The sequence below is a fragment of the Seriola lalandi genome, unplaced genomic scaffold, assembly GCF_002814215.2.
Source record: "Seriola lalandi dorsalis isolate HSWRI2012SDOR001 ecotype SW California unplaced genomic scaffold, Sedor1 jcf7180002054672, whole genome shotgun sequence".
NCBI lineage: Eukaryota > Metazoa > Chordata > Actinopteri > Carangiformes > Carangidae > Seriola > Seriola lalandi.
This window is the reverse complement of record NW_019525225.1, coordinates 1,963,464-1,982,158: the sequence shown is the minus strand read 5'-3', so window position 1 is coordinate 1,982,158 and position 18,695 is coordinate 1,963,464. Positions and strand designations below refer to the sequence as shown.

Genomic DNA, 18,695 nt, shown 5'->3' with positions numbered 1-18,695 from the left:
CACCTTTATATAAGAGAACATTAAAATATATATTTTAAATAGCACATAAACTGAGTCTTAGGTCTGAGATAACGCACTGCACATCCACACACGTTGCCACATACCGCGCAGCCGGGGGAAGTTAAAATGTGTGGAGATGTAATTCATGTTACCATTTTGACCAAAGACTATCACACCGTATTCGCCATTATCTGATTGTCTTCTCACAACATCCTCTCTATAAATTTAATGTTTAGACTACTAATACTAACCTGAGTTTACGTGCGCCACTGTGCGCACTCACTGTGCGCAAAGACCAAAATATTTAACTCACACGACAACGTTGTCTGCCGCACAGAAATATTTTTATTTAAGTATCAACATTTTTAAATAAATAAATATTTTTCAATTACACTGAAGATATAATTTCAGGGTGATCTCAGCAATGTGACAGTGATGGAATTTCTCTCCAGCTTTTCATATTTGAAGTCACAGTTCCATCCACATAGAATGAATTTGACCAGTATTCATCATGTATACAAAATACTGTCTTCCCCAAAATACTAATAAACAATGTTGCTATTGTTTTTTTCATCATTTGGGTTTCTCTTTACAAATATGCCTACCATACTCATTGGATTGGCAACAACAAATGGACTGTTTTCAGAAAAAAACTACATACAAAACGTACAACATGTATACAGCTATACAATAATTCAGGGGAATCCCCTGATTAAATATTCTCTGTCTATGTACAGACGTCTGAACACAAGCGGAACAGTCTCTCTTTTTTTGGCTGTATTCAAAATCATGAGGACCAAAATCTTTCAGAGGGGAGGCAGGGGCGAGTTCAGGGGGACACAGACAGGTCCACATCCTCCTTTTCGGACGAGGATGGAGAAATGGGAATGTCATCCTCTTCCTCTTCCGAGCATCTCGCCGTTGACAGGGAAGAGCATTTGCAGTTATGTGATCCAGTCCTTTGGCCGCTGCTCTTGCCCTCCTTTTTGTGCTTCACTCTGCGGTTCTGGAACCAGATTTTCACCTGTTTCTCGGACAAGTTCAGGTATGTGGCGATCTCGATGCGCCTCAGTCTGGAGAGGTACATGTTGGAGGTGAACTCGCGCTCCAGCTCCAAAAGTTGTGTGCTCGTGAAAGCGGTGCGCATGCGCTTACTGCTCTGAAGTTTGCCATTGCTGTTTTCTGTGAAATAAAGGGAAATTGTCAGCCACAGTGATTTTATGAAAACAGATTCAACGTGGCTTTGCCCACTAAATCAATCGTTAAATCAGCCTCTACTTACCGATGGAGATGCAGTGGAACTGCCGCGGGTCTGGGACTGAGTACGCAGCTTGGTATATCCCCGGTCCGTGGCTGAGGTTGACGCTGTTGGATGAAGTGTGTTGCCTGGACAGAGCTGAGTGGCAGTACTGTGAGCTGAAGGGAGGAAAGGATGCCTTGAGGAGCGGCAGTGTCGGTGGGGACGGATGGAGCTGAGACGCGGTCATGCACAGCGGACAGAAGCAAAGCAGCCCGGCTTTCCTGGAGTGGCAGGAGCCCGGCAGCCCGTGCGGGTGGTGCGGCGTGTGCACGGCGTACGGGAATAAAGGTGGGTTGTTCTCGTTCCCTTTGTCGTTGGTCTCCCTTAAAATCAAGGAATCCACGAGAAAAGACCTCGGCATGTTTGCAAACTTGTTGCTCGGCGTGGTTTCAGTTAAAGCCGGCGCGTAGTTTCGGTCGTGACAGCCTGCTCTCCTGACGGTGGACAGCGAAGTGGTGCTGAAGGCGCACCGCCGCTCCTTAAATAGCCGTCGTGGACTCGGTTCGGCCATGTGACGGTTACGCTGTAAGCGGCCGAGAGCTCTCAATAGGGTTTTGTGCCTTTCTCTCGGCATTCCCACTGCACGCTTCCCCATTATTTCACTTGTTAACTAAATGAACTGCATAATGTAGTCTATTCTTGTCAGCCCCACCCACGCCGCAAGAGGCGGCACTGCCCATTCTCCCTTTTATCATCACTCTCATTTTATCATAGAGCAGAGCTTAAATTTGCGAGAGAAAACGTTTCTGTCACATTCAGAAAGCCAGCGTATGCATTCAAGTTTTGTTTTAGACATTAAGCAGCCTATTAGGTCAGTAGCCTATGTGTAGAAGTTATAGACTTAATCGTGTCTGTATAACCAGGGCGAGAGGCACAAATACTCGTGGAAACTTTTAGAAAGATGCGTAACTGTTAAAGTGCATTTACTAGGCTACGTGTTAATAACAGCAGGTATATTAGACCATTTCCCATCGCTTCTTTTAAAATGATATGCTCATTATGAGAAGGCAGAACCAGACATTTTTAAAGGCCAGGCTGAATGTGGCTTTTTTCTAACTAAACATGCAAATAAAAACCTATTAATTTTTGTATGAATGTCGTAGGCCTGTGTAGCTGTGGTTAATTATTTGTGTTATTATTTGTGCACCACCACATATCGCATCCTAAAGGCCTATGCGCTCGTGTGGCTACTTTTCTGACCGTGTTGAGCGCAAACACAAACGCAACAGCTGAATGTAAAGTTTATGCACAGATCCATTTTAAGGTTAATGTGTCATTTCTGGGCACAAAACAGGGACAAGTCATCGCCTGAAGGCAGTGCTGTTAAAGAGCAGTGATTAATTCCTTTGCTCGGGCCCCTGCCGAGTCGGGGGGAAAGAATATGTAAAAATAACCAGGTTTTCACTCTGCGGCCCTTATTGAATGTCATTGTGGAGGGTTTTCAATGAGAGAGAAAGAGAGTCGAATTAAAGTGTGTGACAGCGGCGGATAGACGCAACAAAGGCGACTCTGTCATAGAGGAGCCCAGTGCGCGGCGCGTGAAGCCCCCGCCTCGCGCTCTGATTGAATTAAGTAATAGGAAAACATTTTCTTTCACTTTAAGGCTTTCTGAACAAGACCTTCAAAGCGACGGGACCCGTAATGTGTGAGTAAATAGTGGAATGTGATTTCTCTTCCTCCGAGTTTTCTTTTTCTTCTCTCTAAAGCAGTCAAACACGGAAGTAGTCTGTTTAACGGGCTATCTTAAAATGAGCTAACATAAACGGACCCAGCTGGACTAGCTGCCTCTGGACGTTTGACAGGGCAATGATAGTCAAATAAATGTAAGTTCTCTCAGAGTTACTGCATACACAGCCTGTTTTTTGCTTTATATGTATTTGGGTTTATTTAATTACTGTTAAAAACCTGTTTATTGTTTACATGCCATCTACTTTAAGCATTATTTCCCATGAATTGTCACCTCCAGCGAATTAGCTCTTCAGTTCCAAAACATGTCCACATGACGGTGTGATGCTATCTGTTTTTCTCCTCATAAAAGAGGCCCTAATGTGCTCAGCTTCACACCACTAATCTTCCATAAAGGCTAGACCTGTAATTAGCCTGCGCCATTAAAGTAGGCACAAATTAGGAGCAGTTAAACCCTTTGACGAGATCTAGTTATTCGGACAAAAACCTGTTATATCTGCCAGAGCCATTTTCATTTTTTGGAATAGTCTATCCTTTCATTTCCTGCCAGGAATGAGCCATTAACTAGTCCGTCAATCTTGCTGCAATCTTGCTCTGAAACCTGTAAATACAAATCTATCGCTTTTATTCAGATTCTTAATGAGGTAATAAGTTAATGACATGTTTTCATCATACGTTAAAAGCACTATTATTCCCAGGAAGAGTTTGCTCTGAAACCGAAATGAAAATAGGCATTAATGTGTGTAGTTGCAGGCCTGAACGCTGCAGATTTAAAAACACATTATGTCTTAAAGCCAGTGTTTTTACAGCGGCAGAGAGCCTGTATGCAGTGGCAGCTTGATGCATTGCTCAACATAAAGATGTTATCAAAGGCCCTAATTTTCAAATTATGTACAGCAGTCACCCCGTGGATAGGAATAGAGGTTTCATGGGTCGTCACGCAGGGAGGCTCATCCTAATTTGCAATCCCAACTGGAGACTGACAAATAGTTTTGACCTCCCTCTGGAGGCGCGGGCCAGAAGTGCAAAGAATCTCATTCTCCATAATCACTTGTTACTGAGATAAATAACCGAGGGAAATAGCCCACTCACATTATAACAACTCTATTACATTTTTTTTGCACTAGTTCCAAGCTAAAAAAAAAAAAAAAAAACATCTATAGCCACTTATAGGTTCATGCATCATCACATCCATATCTGTGTTTTCCCTCACAAACCAATGACCCAGACTAATTCAGCATAGCTTCATGTGCTCAGTAACTAGCATACAGCTGTGGGTTGGCAAAGCTTCTTAACGTTACTGTTTGATAGGGGGGAAAGCAATGCCCCTGAAATAGTAAATTATTTATAAGATATTAAGTTGGAACAATTGCCATCACTCAAATTCATCCCTGATGATAACACTGACCAGTGCCTGCTGTGCTGTTGGAGAAGCACATTTTCAGGGGCTTTTATGCAATTATATCCAAAGATCTCGTGCCTGATGACATAAAGAGGGCAGTCTGTTTATGGAGATGTAGTCAATATCTCCTTTTCTTTTTGGTATGAATAATTCATAGTTTAAGACACTATCCCCCCTCACTTAATATGTACACACACTTAAACACCCACACATCTCTAATACAAATGATGGTTTTAGCTGACAGTGTAACAGGATTTAAGGTCCCAGTGGGGTTTGGCCCAGCCGTGGATGGGCGCTGTGACTGTCGACGTGACACAGAGGGCCGGCTGCCCCTCCTAATCTCCCCCTGAGGCAACATCACAGACTGCAGATCCTGCTGCACCTCTATGGACGCACAAAGGCCTGATTATCATTCATATGCTCACCAGAAACACCAGTCCAATAGATAACAGATGACACATAAGTACCAGCTGAATGGTGCAATATGTTTAGGCTGCTGGAGTCTATAGGGACTAATGAATCCTTAAGAGAGAGGGAGGCTGACAAAGAGATGTAGTCAGTTGAGGTACCATAACATGACAGATATAAGGCTCAACAGGTGAATTTGGACTTCAGTTAACCGGAGCAGTTATATGCTAAACATTTGTTGTTGCAGTTAAATACAAGGGAATTAAAGAAGCATCTTAGCTGCCTTATGTGTTTTATCATGTTGAACAGTGACTGATAACATCTAGAAAGGCATTTCACAGGCATTTCACAGATTATTTTGAGGTGAAGAGATATTTAAGTGATCATTTCAAGATGGTAATTATGTAAAAGTAGCTGCTTAACTCAACACGTCCTCACAATTAACCAAATCAAACAGCAATTTTATTTTACCTAAAGTTACAAGAAACATGGCATCGAGCAAATCAAAATTAACCCACCACGTCTCAACACACAAGGAACTGTTTTCAGATGTTCAGTTTTTAAAAATATTACTCTGTGTATTGTTTGAAAATGGCTCAAAAATGGTTTTAGAAGCTTTTCTATCATGTTTCCCTTCATTTAACACTCAGAGAGCCAATACAGGCTTGGGGTTTATTAACTTATTTTGGTTGACCTAACCTTGACAAATTATGCTTATTTGAAAGTATAAAACCCGATGATTCTGGTTCTAATTTCACTGCTGTCACACAGTTACTTATTTTGTAACAGGTGTACATATAAGACAAAACAGTGATATTCAAAAAGTACCTGAGAAAAAGCCTGAAAATTTTTAGTATATGTTTGCGCTGCTGTAAATTTGAGTCATTATTCCAAAGATAGATGCTGAGTTTTTTGACAGTTGTCATTCAGAAGAAACCGGGATCAGAACTGTATTCAAAGGAGTTTAAGAGATGAAGCAATTTTATTTGGGGGTTTCATTTCATTCATTCTCTGGCTTGTGCGTAACAAGGGGGGTATTTGTTATGCAGTTAACTGACTGAAATGCAAATAGAATTGAGACTGGATTTCAGACTGAACAGGAGTAAATCTCTTTAAAAGCCAATAAGAGGTTATGATTTCTGTCTCCGGCACATCACAAAGATGTAAAGCTGGTTTTTTTTGTGTTTTCTTGACACCTTAATTTAATTTTTTAATTTTTTTGGTGACCAGGTTTAACTGCAATGTTTTTACATTCCTCTGGAATTGCAGGGATTAAATTAAGATGCTCCATCAGAAAGATGGCTGCTACATTTTGTCACTATTGAGAAAATATGGCCCTGTAAATTCTTAATGCAGAACTTTTTCTCTACAGTGACAAAGTTTGTCATTGCAAAAACTATGCTAGTTGCCACCTCGAAATAATAATGACGTACAGGTCATAAGTGCAAAACCTGATGGTAGATTGTATTGGAATTTTTTTTTTACTTTGTCTAAATTTGTTTATTTCAGTACAATCCAGGAACAGTGATGATTAAGCAAGAAACAAAACAAAAAAGAGGATCTACAATGATAACATCAGCTAATGAGATTGGTGACAGTACATGTGTAGGTGAATGTTGTATCTGTGGATAAAGTAAACTCATTATGGTGGATGAGGTTCCCAAAACGATACAGTAATATGAAGGATTTTTTGTTCTGTTTAAATTTCAGACAAGACTGAGACTGAGTCTCCTCCGGTTCCTCTACAAATGTCCGAGTGAAGATCGGAGCCAACAAAATATTGATAACTTCAGTAGGTTACAGTAAAACTTTCAGATGTAACATAACGCTCTGTTCCTTCAATGATAAAGTTTTAACCTGTGGTTTTTTGTATGTGCTTTCTGATTCGCCATTTACACAATGCTGCAACAGGCACTCCAATCATAACACAAAGCAGAGCTGCCCAATAATTCCCCCCTTTAATCATCAGTGACCTGAGCATTATCACTATCATCTTAACCAGTTTGATACTGCAGGTCAATATTTACATGTACAGGAAGATGATTTTATCTCAAACACTAAGCCCTTGAAGTTGTGTTGCTCTTTGCTGCCACCGTTTTTTGGTTTGTTTACATATTCACACACAGGCTTCACTACATTTAATTTGTAGGATTAATTCTATGAGGCATGTTAAGTTACATTTGATACACACTCAGCGCACAACAACTTAAAAACATCCCCACTGAAAAGCAAGAGCTGCAGATTAAAACATCTCTGAGGTGTGTGAAAAAGACAAATGGCAAATCGTATGTCATGCTGACATAAGTCCGAGCTGCGATTCATTGAGGTGGATCCTGAAAATCCTGCAGTGTGGAAGGATCATAGGTGGGAGCATATAAACATAACTAGTGCAATATGTGGTGTTGGAAAATTCACCTTTAACAAAATTTCAAGATATTTATTGAAAGATAATTATTGGACCTAAATCTAGTGTTTCAAATGAAAATAAATAAGAAAACTACCTGACATGAATTACTACTTTTTCACATTTTCATCCAATTGAAAATTTGTGAAATAAAATTGAATAAAAGTAGCATAGAACAACATGAGTGGAAAAGCACACAGAAAACATACAGACAGCATGAACACATAGGCCTACCTTTAGAAATCTGCACCTTGTACCCATTTTCCTAATTTTGAGAAATGACTAACAAGAAAATAATAAAAAAGAAGGGTGCTGATGTAACTGAAATGCTTAAAAGTTTGTTTCATTTCAGAGGCTTTGCCTCTTTGATAAGCATTTTACTTATTTTTCTCACGATTTCTCCCCTAATGGTAAATCTGGTTGCTGAATTTATGCCTCCCTCTGCTGTGTAGAGCCTCTCTGATGTGGTTGAGTCCAGGTCAAGTGCTGTTGCTAGGTGCGTCCTCGCAGCTATGCCTGTCTCCACACAGCTGGCCACAGTACTGACAGGCTCACTGAGGCTGTCAGGTCTGAAAACCAAAACAACTGAGTGCTAGTCAATGAATTAGTCAATGAATAACTAATAGTCAGATAAAAACAGATACCTGGGAAGGAGCTAAATTGTGGATGGAGATCTATTCAGATGGAGTCTGAGAAGGAAGACTGGCTTTCAAAAAAATGGCAAATAGTCAATCTCAATTGGTGCTGGTTGTTACTCAACTTTAAGTTGTAGTTCTTTTCTTTGGCCGAACCATGAAGTTTGAACAGTTCAGTTTGAGGTCACTGCCAAAGATAATGAAATACATTTATGTTGTGATATACAGCATATTACCTGTCCCCAGTGTTCTGCTGGTAGTTGGCCAAAATGAGCATCGTCGGGGAACTGGGCTGCAATGAAAAAAGAGAAAACCCAAACTGAACCCAGTCTACACCCTGAAAACACATGGGGACAAGCAACAGCCGAGTATGAAATAATTTACTATGAGATCAAGACAGTAACGTGAATGATTATGTGTTTATATTGTATTTTCAAATGTTGAACACATTTAAATGCAGCAAAAGTTGCTTTCAAAAGCACCTGAAAAGCATAATTGTCATACATTTCTGCACTTAAAAAAAACCTCTTTACCTTGGAGTTACTTAAGCACCTTTTTACCTTCTGAATTACCCACTTACTCACTTACTACTTTGATTAGTGGTTGTAAATTTTAATACACTTGACTCCACAAATCATTGGTCTGGTAATATTAGCATTCCCTTTGAAGCATTTATGCTGCTACAATTTAAAATAAAATCAGAATTCCTCTGATTTACATTCATACTTCAGCTGAAAAATGCATGCCGTGGGCCCTGGCCTGTGTTTGACAAGAATAAATGGGAAATAGATGCAAACCCGATCGCCTGGCCTCTCTAATGAGCCTATTTACATCTAAATGTGATGATTTTATGGGAACTAAAATGGTCAAGTACATTTATCCCTGAACTTTTCTGACTTCAGAATAAGACAAATAGTACAAACCAGCACCATTTACCATCCTATGGCCTCCATACTAACATACAAAGCATTTACTAATTAATGAATTTATCAATTGCGTAGTTTGATGTGACAGATTTCATCAATTGTCACACTTTCCTCATGAATGAAAAATAATTTGAAATTGAATTTTGTACAAAATATTGTTAGAAAAACTCCACAGAGCCATTAGAGGTCTAAATATCTTTGGATGATTTCAAATTCTCTTTTGATGTAAATCCATTGGTTCTGCTATAGATATATCTCAAACTTCCCCTTTGACCCTATTCATATAAAAGCCTTGAAATGCTCTTCAAAAGGGTTTGTTACCCTGCGGAGGTCAGTAGGCTATTACGTATGGCCGACTCACATTTTTCCAAATCAGCAGACTTTTGGCCTAGAAATAACAGGTCAAACCAATGAATTTAATGAACTCTCCCAGACACAATGAATGCCTCTTGCCATTTGAACCCCAATAAAGGGATATGGGCAGGTCAGCAAGCCCTTTCAAGGGGTTTGTACACAAATGTGACAGAATGCAGTTGCTTCAGTGTCTGCACTGACAAGTTGTTCAAAGTACTGGGGATGTCAGTGATAGTGCCTTCATCCACACTGCCCCCTTTGTTCCCTATTTTCTGTCTGTTGCTCTTTCATGAACAGTCCCACAAGTACAAAAGCGAAAGAATGCAAAGCGTCTTTTGCGATGTTCTGTTTGCCTCATTTCTCTCCGCCGAATGCTATGCTGTTGGCCAACATGTAGGAGAGTTTATTGTAGAGAAAACAAAGCAGAATTACGGCGGAGAACAACCTCTGATGGTGACTCACTACTCCTCCCTCCTTTTCACCGCTTTACTTTTCTGATCCTCCCCTCTCTCCCTCCCCTCATTCACTTTTCCCTTTGCTCATTGTCGCTTTTTTCTCTCCAATTTTTCATTTTCGATGCTCTGATGTTTCCAGTGGGTTCTCTTCAACGGTTAATTCAGAGAGGAAGGAAGGAAAATTGGTTTTAACTCAAACTTTATGCAAAAGTATCTGCATCAAGGAAACATACTTGATGCCCGGTTGGTTTGTGCTCAGATGAGAAAAAAAAAAACATCTTTAAGCATATGGTATTTGTGTGTTCACTTAATTGAATCAATTGGAGGTCCATGGGAAACCACCGAGGGGGGTAAGGGTTAGGGCGGAGGGAGGTCAGAGAGTTAGAGCAGGAGGGAGGGGGGAGATAAACACTCCAAAAACTCCTCATGTAGCCATTACTTACTCATTTTCAGCAGTTCATGATTACCTCATTCTCAGTGTGTTTCTCTAAACAACAGGAGGAGGACTAGCTTCAGGAATAAGTCTTAAAAGGAAGCAGAGACTGAAACCACTGTGATTCCTTAAAGTTTATGGTTTTCTCATTAATGACCTCCTGCAGTTTGGCCCATTTCCTCTCCATTGATCTCACATTAGCCTCTTTTCAGGAGTCCCCATTGTTTTGTGATTGTTTTCATTTTTTAGGATACAAATGTTTGACTGTCAGCACAAACTTCTTAGCATTTTGACATTTTAAAAGGAAACTGTTCACTTTTCAGCCACATGATGCAGATAAATCTGAAGATACATTTGGATGAAAAGAAAAAGAAAATAACTAAAAGAATAATTTCTGACATTTTACTTTTAAATGTTGAAGGAGGCTAAATTTTTCTAAGTATTAACCCGCACACACTCTTAAAGGATTGATTGGAGGGTGTTTCCTGGGTGAGAGCAACACTCAGGGCAATGAATGAGAAATTTAGGGACATTTGCATGAGTAAGACCAGACCCCCTGTATGATTTTCATAACCCAATATCCCCTTTTCTTCTCAAATTTCAATTGCAGGCATTGTGATTTGGAGTCAGCTTTTGTTTGATTTGTTTCCCCCCACTTTGTGGTTGTTGCATTTTACCCCCCCCTCCTAATGACCTCTGCAACGGCTTTTTACTCCATCTCACACTCTGCTTTTGACAAAACAGGGAATATATGGCTCAGTCTCAACTTTCTCTCAAGAGTTATGACGTAAGCAGTGTGAAAAAGAGGTTTAGGCTAATTCAATGTCTATATATGACCATATATGTGAGTCAGTGTGATGACGGGTCACTGCCCATCTCACAGGGTCCCCCAGTTTTCTGCAGATGCGCTCTATTGAGGAGGCGACACGCGGCGGGACGCTGCTGGGAGGTAGTTACTATTTCTTCATTACCATAGAAACTAACACACTGGCTTTCAGCTGGTCTAGGCCTGGGGTCCACTGACACCAACTTTCACACTACTCCAAGTCCTGACAAAACCCCAAATGGATCTCAGCACTCTGAATAATACCCATTTGTACCCAGTTCACTTACAAAATGAGCTGCCAGCAAAATGCTATGACAGCCAGTCTGCACACATGACACCAAAACATAAAGAGGCCTCCTTTCTGGGACACTTTTTGTAATGAACGCAAGATGGGAAAAAACACTAAGGCACTGACATGGAGTGAAGCAGTGAAAATTACAGCTAGGAAATACAAGCAACAGGTTATCAGTGTCTGGATTAATGTTCTTCTTGTCCAAGAACAGTGAAGGTTGTTGTCGATTTAAGCTCTTTCCCTTGCTGCTCGGACTGTCTGCTCTCAATGCAAAGTGTTTCTGGAATGTCAATCTTAAAGAAAAGGTTTGACATTTTTGTGAATCTATAGCGAGCAGCTGGTTATTTGGCTTAGCGTACAGCCTGGAAACAGCTAGCCTAGCTCTGTCCAGAAAGTAACAAACCTTTAAAGCTCACCAGTTTTAAAGTTTATATCTTCTTTGTTTATCTGAACAAAAACTGAAGTGTAAAAAAAGTTGTTGCTTTACAGAGGGTTCCGTACCAGACTATGAAGTTGCTATCTTTACAGTACAGACTGTATCTACTGTAGCTTCATGATTATCTTGTCAATGGGAGAAAAGTGATGATTGCAATGTGTTAAATTTCTTTCTCTGGTAGTCTGGGTCCTTACTTGTTTCCAAGTGCAAAGTGTTTCTGCAGCTGCACAGCTGTGTGTTTTTAATGCCAGAAGATGCATTTTTTTATTGCAATCATTAATAAATGATGTACCCATGTATTTACATGCCATAGGTAACAATGGGGCTTTGTGGAAGGTACAGGAACAAGTCAACTTAAATAATCTCACACTCAGGCACTGAAGTGAGTGAAGCAGTCAAGTAAAAATGACATCAGTTAACATGTTATGGTGAAGCAACAGGTAAGCACTATCTAAATTATTGTTTATCATGTCTAATGGAGAAAACAGCATGGGTTCAATTTGTTTCTCTGCTAGCCTAAGTCCTTGTTTAAATCTCACTTGCTCTTCAATTGTGAAAACTGTTTCTGCAGCTGCTCAACTATCAATGCCAGAAAGTTGAATTTTTTGGCCCTTCCTTAATGTATGATGTATATATTACATGGTATTGGTAATAATTGGGCATTGTGGAAGGTACAAGGTCAGAGTTCACAATTGATCCCCTCACCCCTGGCAGGTGCAGCTCACAGGAGTGAGGGGAGGCGGCCCCTCATCTCTCCCACCTCTTCACGCTGCTCAGTGAGAGAAAGGGAGGAGTGTAAATGAGTGCTCTCCAGAAAGCCATCACCTGCTCCCTCCACCCTAAAATCCCCACTAACTCTGCCAGACAGAGATATCCTACAACCCCAGCTCACATTTCTCCAACTCCGGTTAATGAGAGAGACAGAGAGAGACGGACAAGGAGAGGGAGGGAAAGGGAGGGAGGAAGAGAAGGGGAGTTAAAAAATTTTAACTATTAGCATCCATGCCGTGATTTTGTTTTTCGTCTGTTTTGTTGTTTTGAGTATGAACGCATTCATCAGCAGCAAAATGTACATTTGTCATGCCTATAGAGGGAACTGAATTGGACTGGAAGGGGCATTGAGTTTGTGCGCACAGAGAGCCCAAGGGTGAGGTTGTGTATTGATGGGTGCCCCTCCCAGCTTCTCCCAGATTCCCCCTCTATTGTGACTTTGAGTGAATGTATCCTCTTGCTAAGGGCACTGGAATGTGTCTTCTCAACTCGTGTGATGGATGGGGCCTTGTTTTGCACTCCTCCGCCCCTCCCTCTGAATCCCTCTTTCTCTCCCTCAGCCTTTGACTCTTTCATCACATCCTTTTATTCGGCACCAATAAAAGTCAGTGATTCTTCATCAGCCGTTGTGCAGATCTGAGGGCTGCTGTTATTTTTCATCAGGAGTGTGTCACACATCACCATTCAGCCCCTCCGTCACACAAATTCAGACACTGGCACAGAGGCAGAAGCAGGTGGAGATACACCATCAATGAATTATTCAAATGAGACACTGGGCATATCCTTTAAATTTAATTTAAATACTTGGTTAATGTTGTTTAGTGGCTCTCTATTGCCATTTATGCACAAGGGTGATATACTGTTCTAGCCTGAAGGAGTTATAATAGTAGCAGGCCTAGCAACAAACAAAATACTAGTACCAATACTTCTATTACTAGTTCTGCTACTACTAATAATAATTATTATCTTTATTATCTTTCAAACAATAAACCAACTTCTTATAGAAAGCTAACACAGAACATTTGAAGAAATTCTTATTAAAGGCATAAAATCGACAAGAAAATCAAATTGTCACATATAAAAACACTGAATCATACATGGGTTGTTCTATATTACATTTTTAACCAAATACTTAAAACATTTCTAATTTTTATCAGCGTAATAAGAGAAGTAAAAAAAAAAATCCTAAACAATGACAAGCGAACTACATGTATAGGGAGCAAGCAGTTCACATCTCTTTCTATATATAAGACGTGCCACAGTGAAATCTCACTCATTTGTATAAATAAACAAGCATAAAGCTCCATGAGCGACCAGCACAGTGTATTACGCAGCCGATTCCCCTATTAGGTATTTATTGCATCCTTGATGACATGTTTGAAATCATCAAATATATTTACAAGGATATTTTCCTGATGTTGATGCCGCATGTATCTTGTATCATAATGGTCATCATCTTCTCTGTTTGAAGCAGTACAGTTTATTCCACAAGATGCCAAATTCTTTTCTTCTCATACGTGCAAAACTAGAAAATAATAGGGCGCCAAGGGGGCTTAGGGGTTCAAGGCATCGGCTGTGAATCACAATCTCATCGGTTTGATTCTTGCCAGGGATTTTTATTGCATGACACTTCCTCTCTTGTTGTTGACCCCTCAAATAAAGGCATAAATACTTTTTAAAAAAAACAAAAAAAAAAAAACAATTCTTTCTACAGTATGCTCAGAAGCATTCACATGGAAAACAGAATGTCTAGAACAATTATTCTGCACATTTCTGTTGCCCAAATGAATGATTTTACTACGATATTATTACTTACTACTGATTCTGTCAATAAGGATTTTGTTCAGTTACTGCACACCCCTTCTCTCATACTGCTCCACAACCTCCCACAGGTTTAAATGCACTCATTTCATGTCTGGTAACTGAGACAGAAATGGGCCCTTCTTTGTTTTTACCATACTGTACGCTCCTTTGGAAGCAGAAGGTAAAAAGAAGCCATTCAACAAATGTGTTTTTGTAGAGTTCATTACATTAAAAACTATGTCTTACAGCTTGTTTGAGGGCAATAAAAACACAGCTTTGCATCTCACGATAAAGCTGTTATTGGGGTATATTATCAGTGTGAACATCTTTTTCTCCCCAGTTCATATGATTGGATCATGTGACCCATACTGCACAGTGTAATAACACAAACCAGTATAATTACCTGAAAAGGAAATACCAGCAAACTAAGTTACTTTAGACAGCCCTCAAAGGATGTTTTGTAATCTTCTGCTTAACATTGCACATCCTAAAGAACAGCTGATAGTTTCACAGTAAAGTTTTGTGTGCAGGTTTATGCATTTCACCCCAGTACAGCACTTCCTGTTTTATCAATGCATATTCACTCATTCACCTTAAAAGGTGTAAGGACCAAATCATTGCAAAAAATTCATCCGATATGTCAAGGTGTATTTTAAGTACATATTTTTGCATCCGTCAGCCCCATTATTATCCCCTTTTATTCCAGTTTGCATTGTAACATCCTAAGATACCTCACACTCAGACAACATTTCCCATCAGCAGCCTTGTGGAAAGTAAGAGTGTCTCTATTTAAAAAGTATTATTCAACAGAGTGTTACATAAAAGCCTTAAACAGGAGTCAGGCCTCGCAAATGAATCATCAGCTCAGTCATCATGTCAAACAACGATCCTCTGGCACTTACAGCACTTTATGACATTTTCCACAATCCAAAAAGACTCATACACACCTAAATACAGACAGAAGTATCACTTAGATGAATATTAACGCATTTTACTTTCAGCGTTAGTGTTTGGACACATAGAAATGTCAACACTAACAGCAGTGATTGTAAGCAACCTATTGCAGCTGTTTATCAGGTTTAGATTCGGCTATATAACACAGATCCAGGTTACGCATTTAACTACTTCAGAGGCAGGTCAGAGGACAAAATATTAACAGTGAGTATATATGTAAATATATAAATCTTGGTCACAACATATTAAAGGTCACAGACAAACAAATCCTGTTACTGTTACTTGTAATAATGTACTGAAGATAATATGATGATTTCACATCAGTTGGAATAAGATACGAGAATTATTTGTCATTTACCTAATTAATTGGTCAGGTTAAGAATAAACTACATACATAGTTTTTTTGTTCTACTTTGTTTTGACAGATTTTGAAATATAATTCATACAGTAAATTTACATTATTTGGACACTGGACCATATGCATCCAATCAGCTGTTTACGAGCTGCTGCATAAAATGCTGCCTCCTACTTTTATCTGAACACAGTGGCAAGATCTGCCGGTACCACCTCAGCAGGTGCCATGGAAGACTTTACTTCACTGACTTACCAGTTTATTAGGTACACCTGAATCAAGTTTGTGCTTATTTTTGTCATTTGTCATTGGTACTGAATCATGTTTTTTAAAGTTTTCTCCACTATCATTTAAATACAGAATATTAACATTTCTCATGCAGTCCAAAAAATATGATGAAGACATCAACTGAAGTCCAGCTTAGGAAAAAGTGGAGTTCTTCTGACCAAAGGATTTATCTAAATCTGTGTCATTGAACCTGAGCTATAAAGAATTGAATGATACTGGATAATTGATGATGATGATTAGAGCAGAAAGCACCATGTGTCTTGACTTGACTTGATGTCTCATGAAACACAGCTCAGTAACTAACAACAGCATGTCTTTGGTGAGAATCAGTACATTATTATGTACTATAAAGTCATTTAAACAAATGATTATAAAAGCTTCAGTCAGCAGTACAGTGTTTGTTGGGATGAAAAGCAGCCAGGTGCAATAAAAGCAGGCCTGGTGACAGAGCTGTCTTAAGGACAAATGAAGTAATGTGGCCAACATGTGGTTTTAACTTTTTACAAGTTTGCAAGTGTTTGCATGTAAAGAAAAAAAAAAAAAGCCACAGCACTACAGGTGCAAATGTACACATACCAAGCATGAAAGCATTGTTTATGACAAGATAAGTTAGGACAAACCCACTGCCCATCCACCCCAGATTGCCTCACATGGTCATAAACCACACCCACATGAAGCCCAGAGTCATACTGGCTGATACTGCAGGTCAAAGGCAGAAGGTATCTATGGAGACGTGTACTAAAATTCACAAAAGTATCATCTTAATGGTTAATTAAAGATTACAAATTGCTGTGCAGAAAGTGAGTGGAGAACAGCTGGATCATGTCTTTGGTCTGACTTCTTGACGTGTCAGTGTGATCATCATGTACGGATGGTCAGAACAAGAGGAAAGCGTGGAGGTACTTTCACCAAATAACAATTACTAAACACTACCAATTTGTAATTTATTAAAATTCATAATATGGCCAATTTCCACAGAAAACAATAATTAAGGTACAATTAGTCATTTTCTGACAGTATAAACAAGAGGTACTTTCATGAGAGTTTTACCTTTAGATGTTTCTCATCCAATCGTAACACCACGTAGACAATCCTCTTCACTTATTGGAAATATTAGGGTTCAGCAAATACAAGCCAAGTACTTTATTGTATCGTAGACTGTATCTATTGTATTTATTCATAAAAGGTTGTGAGAAAGTGAAAGAATTTCACTTGAACTAGTTAATTTTTCTTTATTAGGAGAATGAAGAGGGAAACTTTGTAATAATCTATCAATAACCTCTCAGATTACTACTTAATCTTTTATTTTATTTCATTATTTTGCACTTGAAAAGTCCTGTATACTGAACTTTAGGTGTCTGGTTTGCAGAAAAGCAAGAACAAAAAGAAATGTTTGAAACGAGGACTTTGTTAACAACTATAACATAAAAGAGGCTTTCCTAACATGACTGGAGAATTACACTGTTAGCTTCTTCAGTATTTTCAAATTTTACCATCACATTTATTAGTCAGATTAAAATACAAAACAAGTCAAAATATTCATACATTTCATGAACCATTTTTCTAATAAGACAACATGACACATCTACTGTACACTGAAATCATTGTGGACCAACACTTTAAATATCTAACTTTCATTAGTATGTCATTTCATTTTTACCAGCGCCCTCTGCAGGCTGTTCAAATCACCAATAACGGGAGACTTCTCAACACATTGAGCAGTGTCACCTATAAACTGGATATTAAAGAAAATTAATTTCACTTGCTCAGCATTTATGAGCTATTTATTAAAAGGCTGTCAAAGAAATAACATTTAGAAAAACATTTTAAATTTTGTCCAGTGATGCAAATGCATGAAATATCTGTGGAGTTAATCAGTTAATCTGACAAATCAGGTTGAGCATTTTTCGTAGAGGATTGTGGCCACAGTAAAAATTTGTTTTAATTACTTCAAATGTAATAAGTGCAAAGTTTCATCAGAACTCTCTAATACCAAAATTTTTATTCCCTGTTTTGATGAAATTCTCAGATTCTTCTGTACATTTTATCACCAACAAGCTTACAGCTGTGGTGCATCATTTTATTTCCTCAGATAGCATTTTCTATCATTCTGGTGTCAACAGGAGCTGTTTCAGCAATTCAAACTGATTTGTGTTGGACACGTCTTTTCTTTAATATTTGTTGAATGCACACAGCAGTATTAAATTATATCTGGGCAATGAACTCATTAGTTTTGTGTTTATTGTGCTGTCGTTCTCATCTTCCTCCTCCCTTCACAACACTTAGCTGACTGTCAGAGGTGCGACGGAGGAAAGGGTTGAGAAACTGCTCATCTTGCAGTCTCCATTTCAGCCACAGAAGACACTGACTCTGTGCACAAGTTCAGGATATTTGGTGTTATTGGTCCCAGTGATGCTGGGGGGTCACATGCAGGCAAGGAGCCATCAACAGAGGCAGATTTACTATCGCCTCCCAGCAGCTGCCTCTGTTGCCTGCAGCTATCAGGACTCCCACTCATCAAACTTTAAACACTTTCCTTTGCTGTTTTATTTCAGTTTTGGCAGTATTTTAATGAATTTGTGGGACAGCTTGGGGTAAAAATAAAATAAAAAATCAGGATTGATTTTATCTTTCTATTTTTCATTATTGTATTTTTCAACCGTCTAATTTTCCAAAATAAAACAGGATATATACATGATTTAATCCACTTAAATTTTGATTCATCCTTCAATAGCTTTTTTTTTTTTATTGTCGTCTGTTATGTTTGTTTTACAATCTGAAAATGTTTATAATCATAAATTTTACTCAGTTTAATTATTATGTGCCCTATTTGTATATGGCTCATCTCAAAAAGACTTTGCTGTCAGTGTGTTTTAACTATAATAAAGATAAAGCTAAATAAAAATTTAAACTGTAAATAAAAATACAAAGACTGAGTGACTGAGCAGTCATTTAACAATTGTTACAATA

At 38.9% G+C, this 18,695-nt stretch overlaps 1 protein-coding gene across 1 annotated transcript; it reads right to left on the bottom strand.

The window, feature by feature from the left end:
- Window positions 1-336: 336 nt before the first annotated feature.
- Window positions 337-1,874, bottom strand: gsx1 (GS homeobox 1). The gene is made up of 2 exons (XM_023421565.2): window positions 1,283-1,874; window positions 337-1,182 (listed from the first exon to the last, which is right to left on the bottom strand). The coding sequence occupies exons 1-2, from the start codon at window positions 1,872-1,874 to the stop codon at window positions 830-832; spliced, it is 945 nt and encodes a 314-aa protein (XP_023277333.2). The 3' UTR covers window positions 337-829.
- Window positions 1,875-18,695: the final 16,821 nt, after the last annotated feature.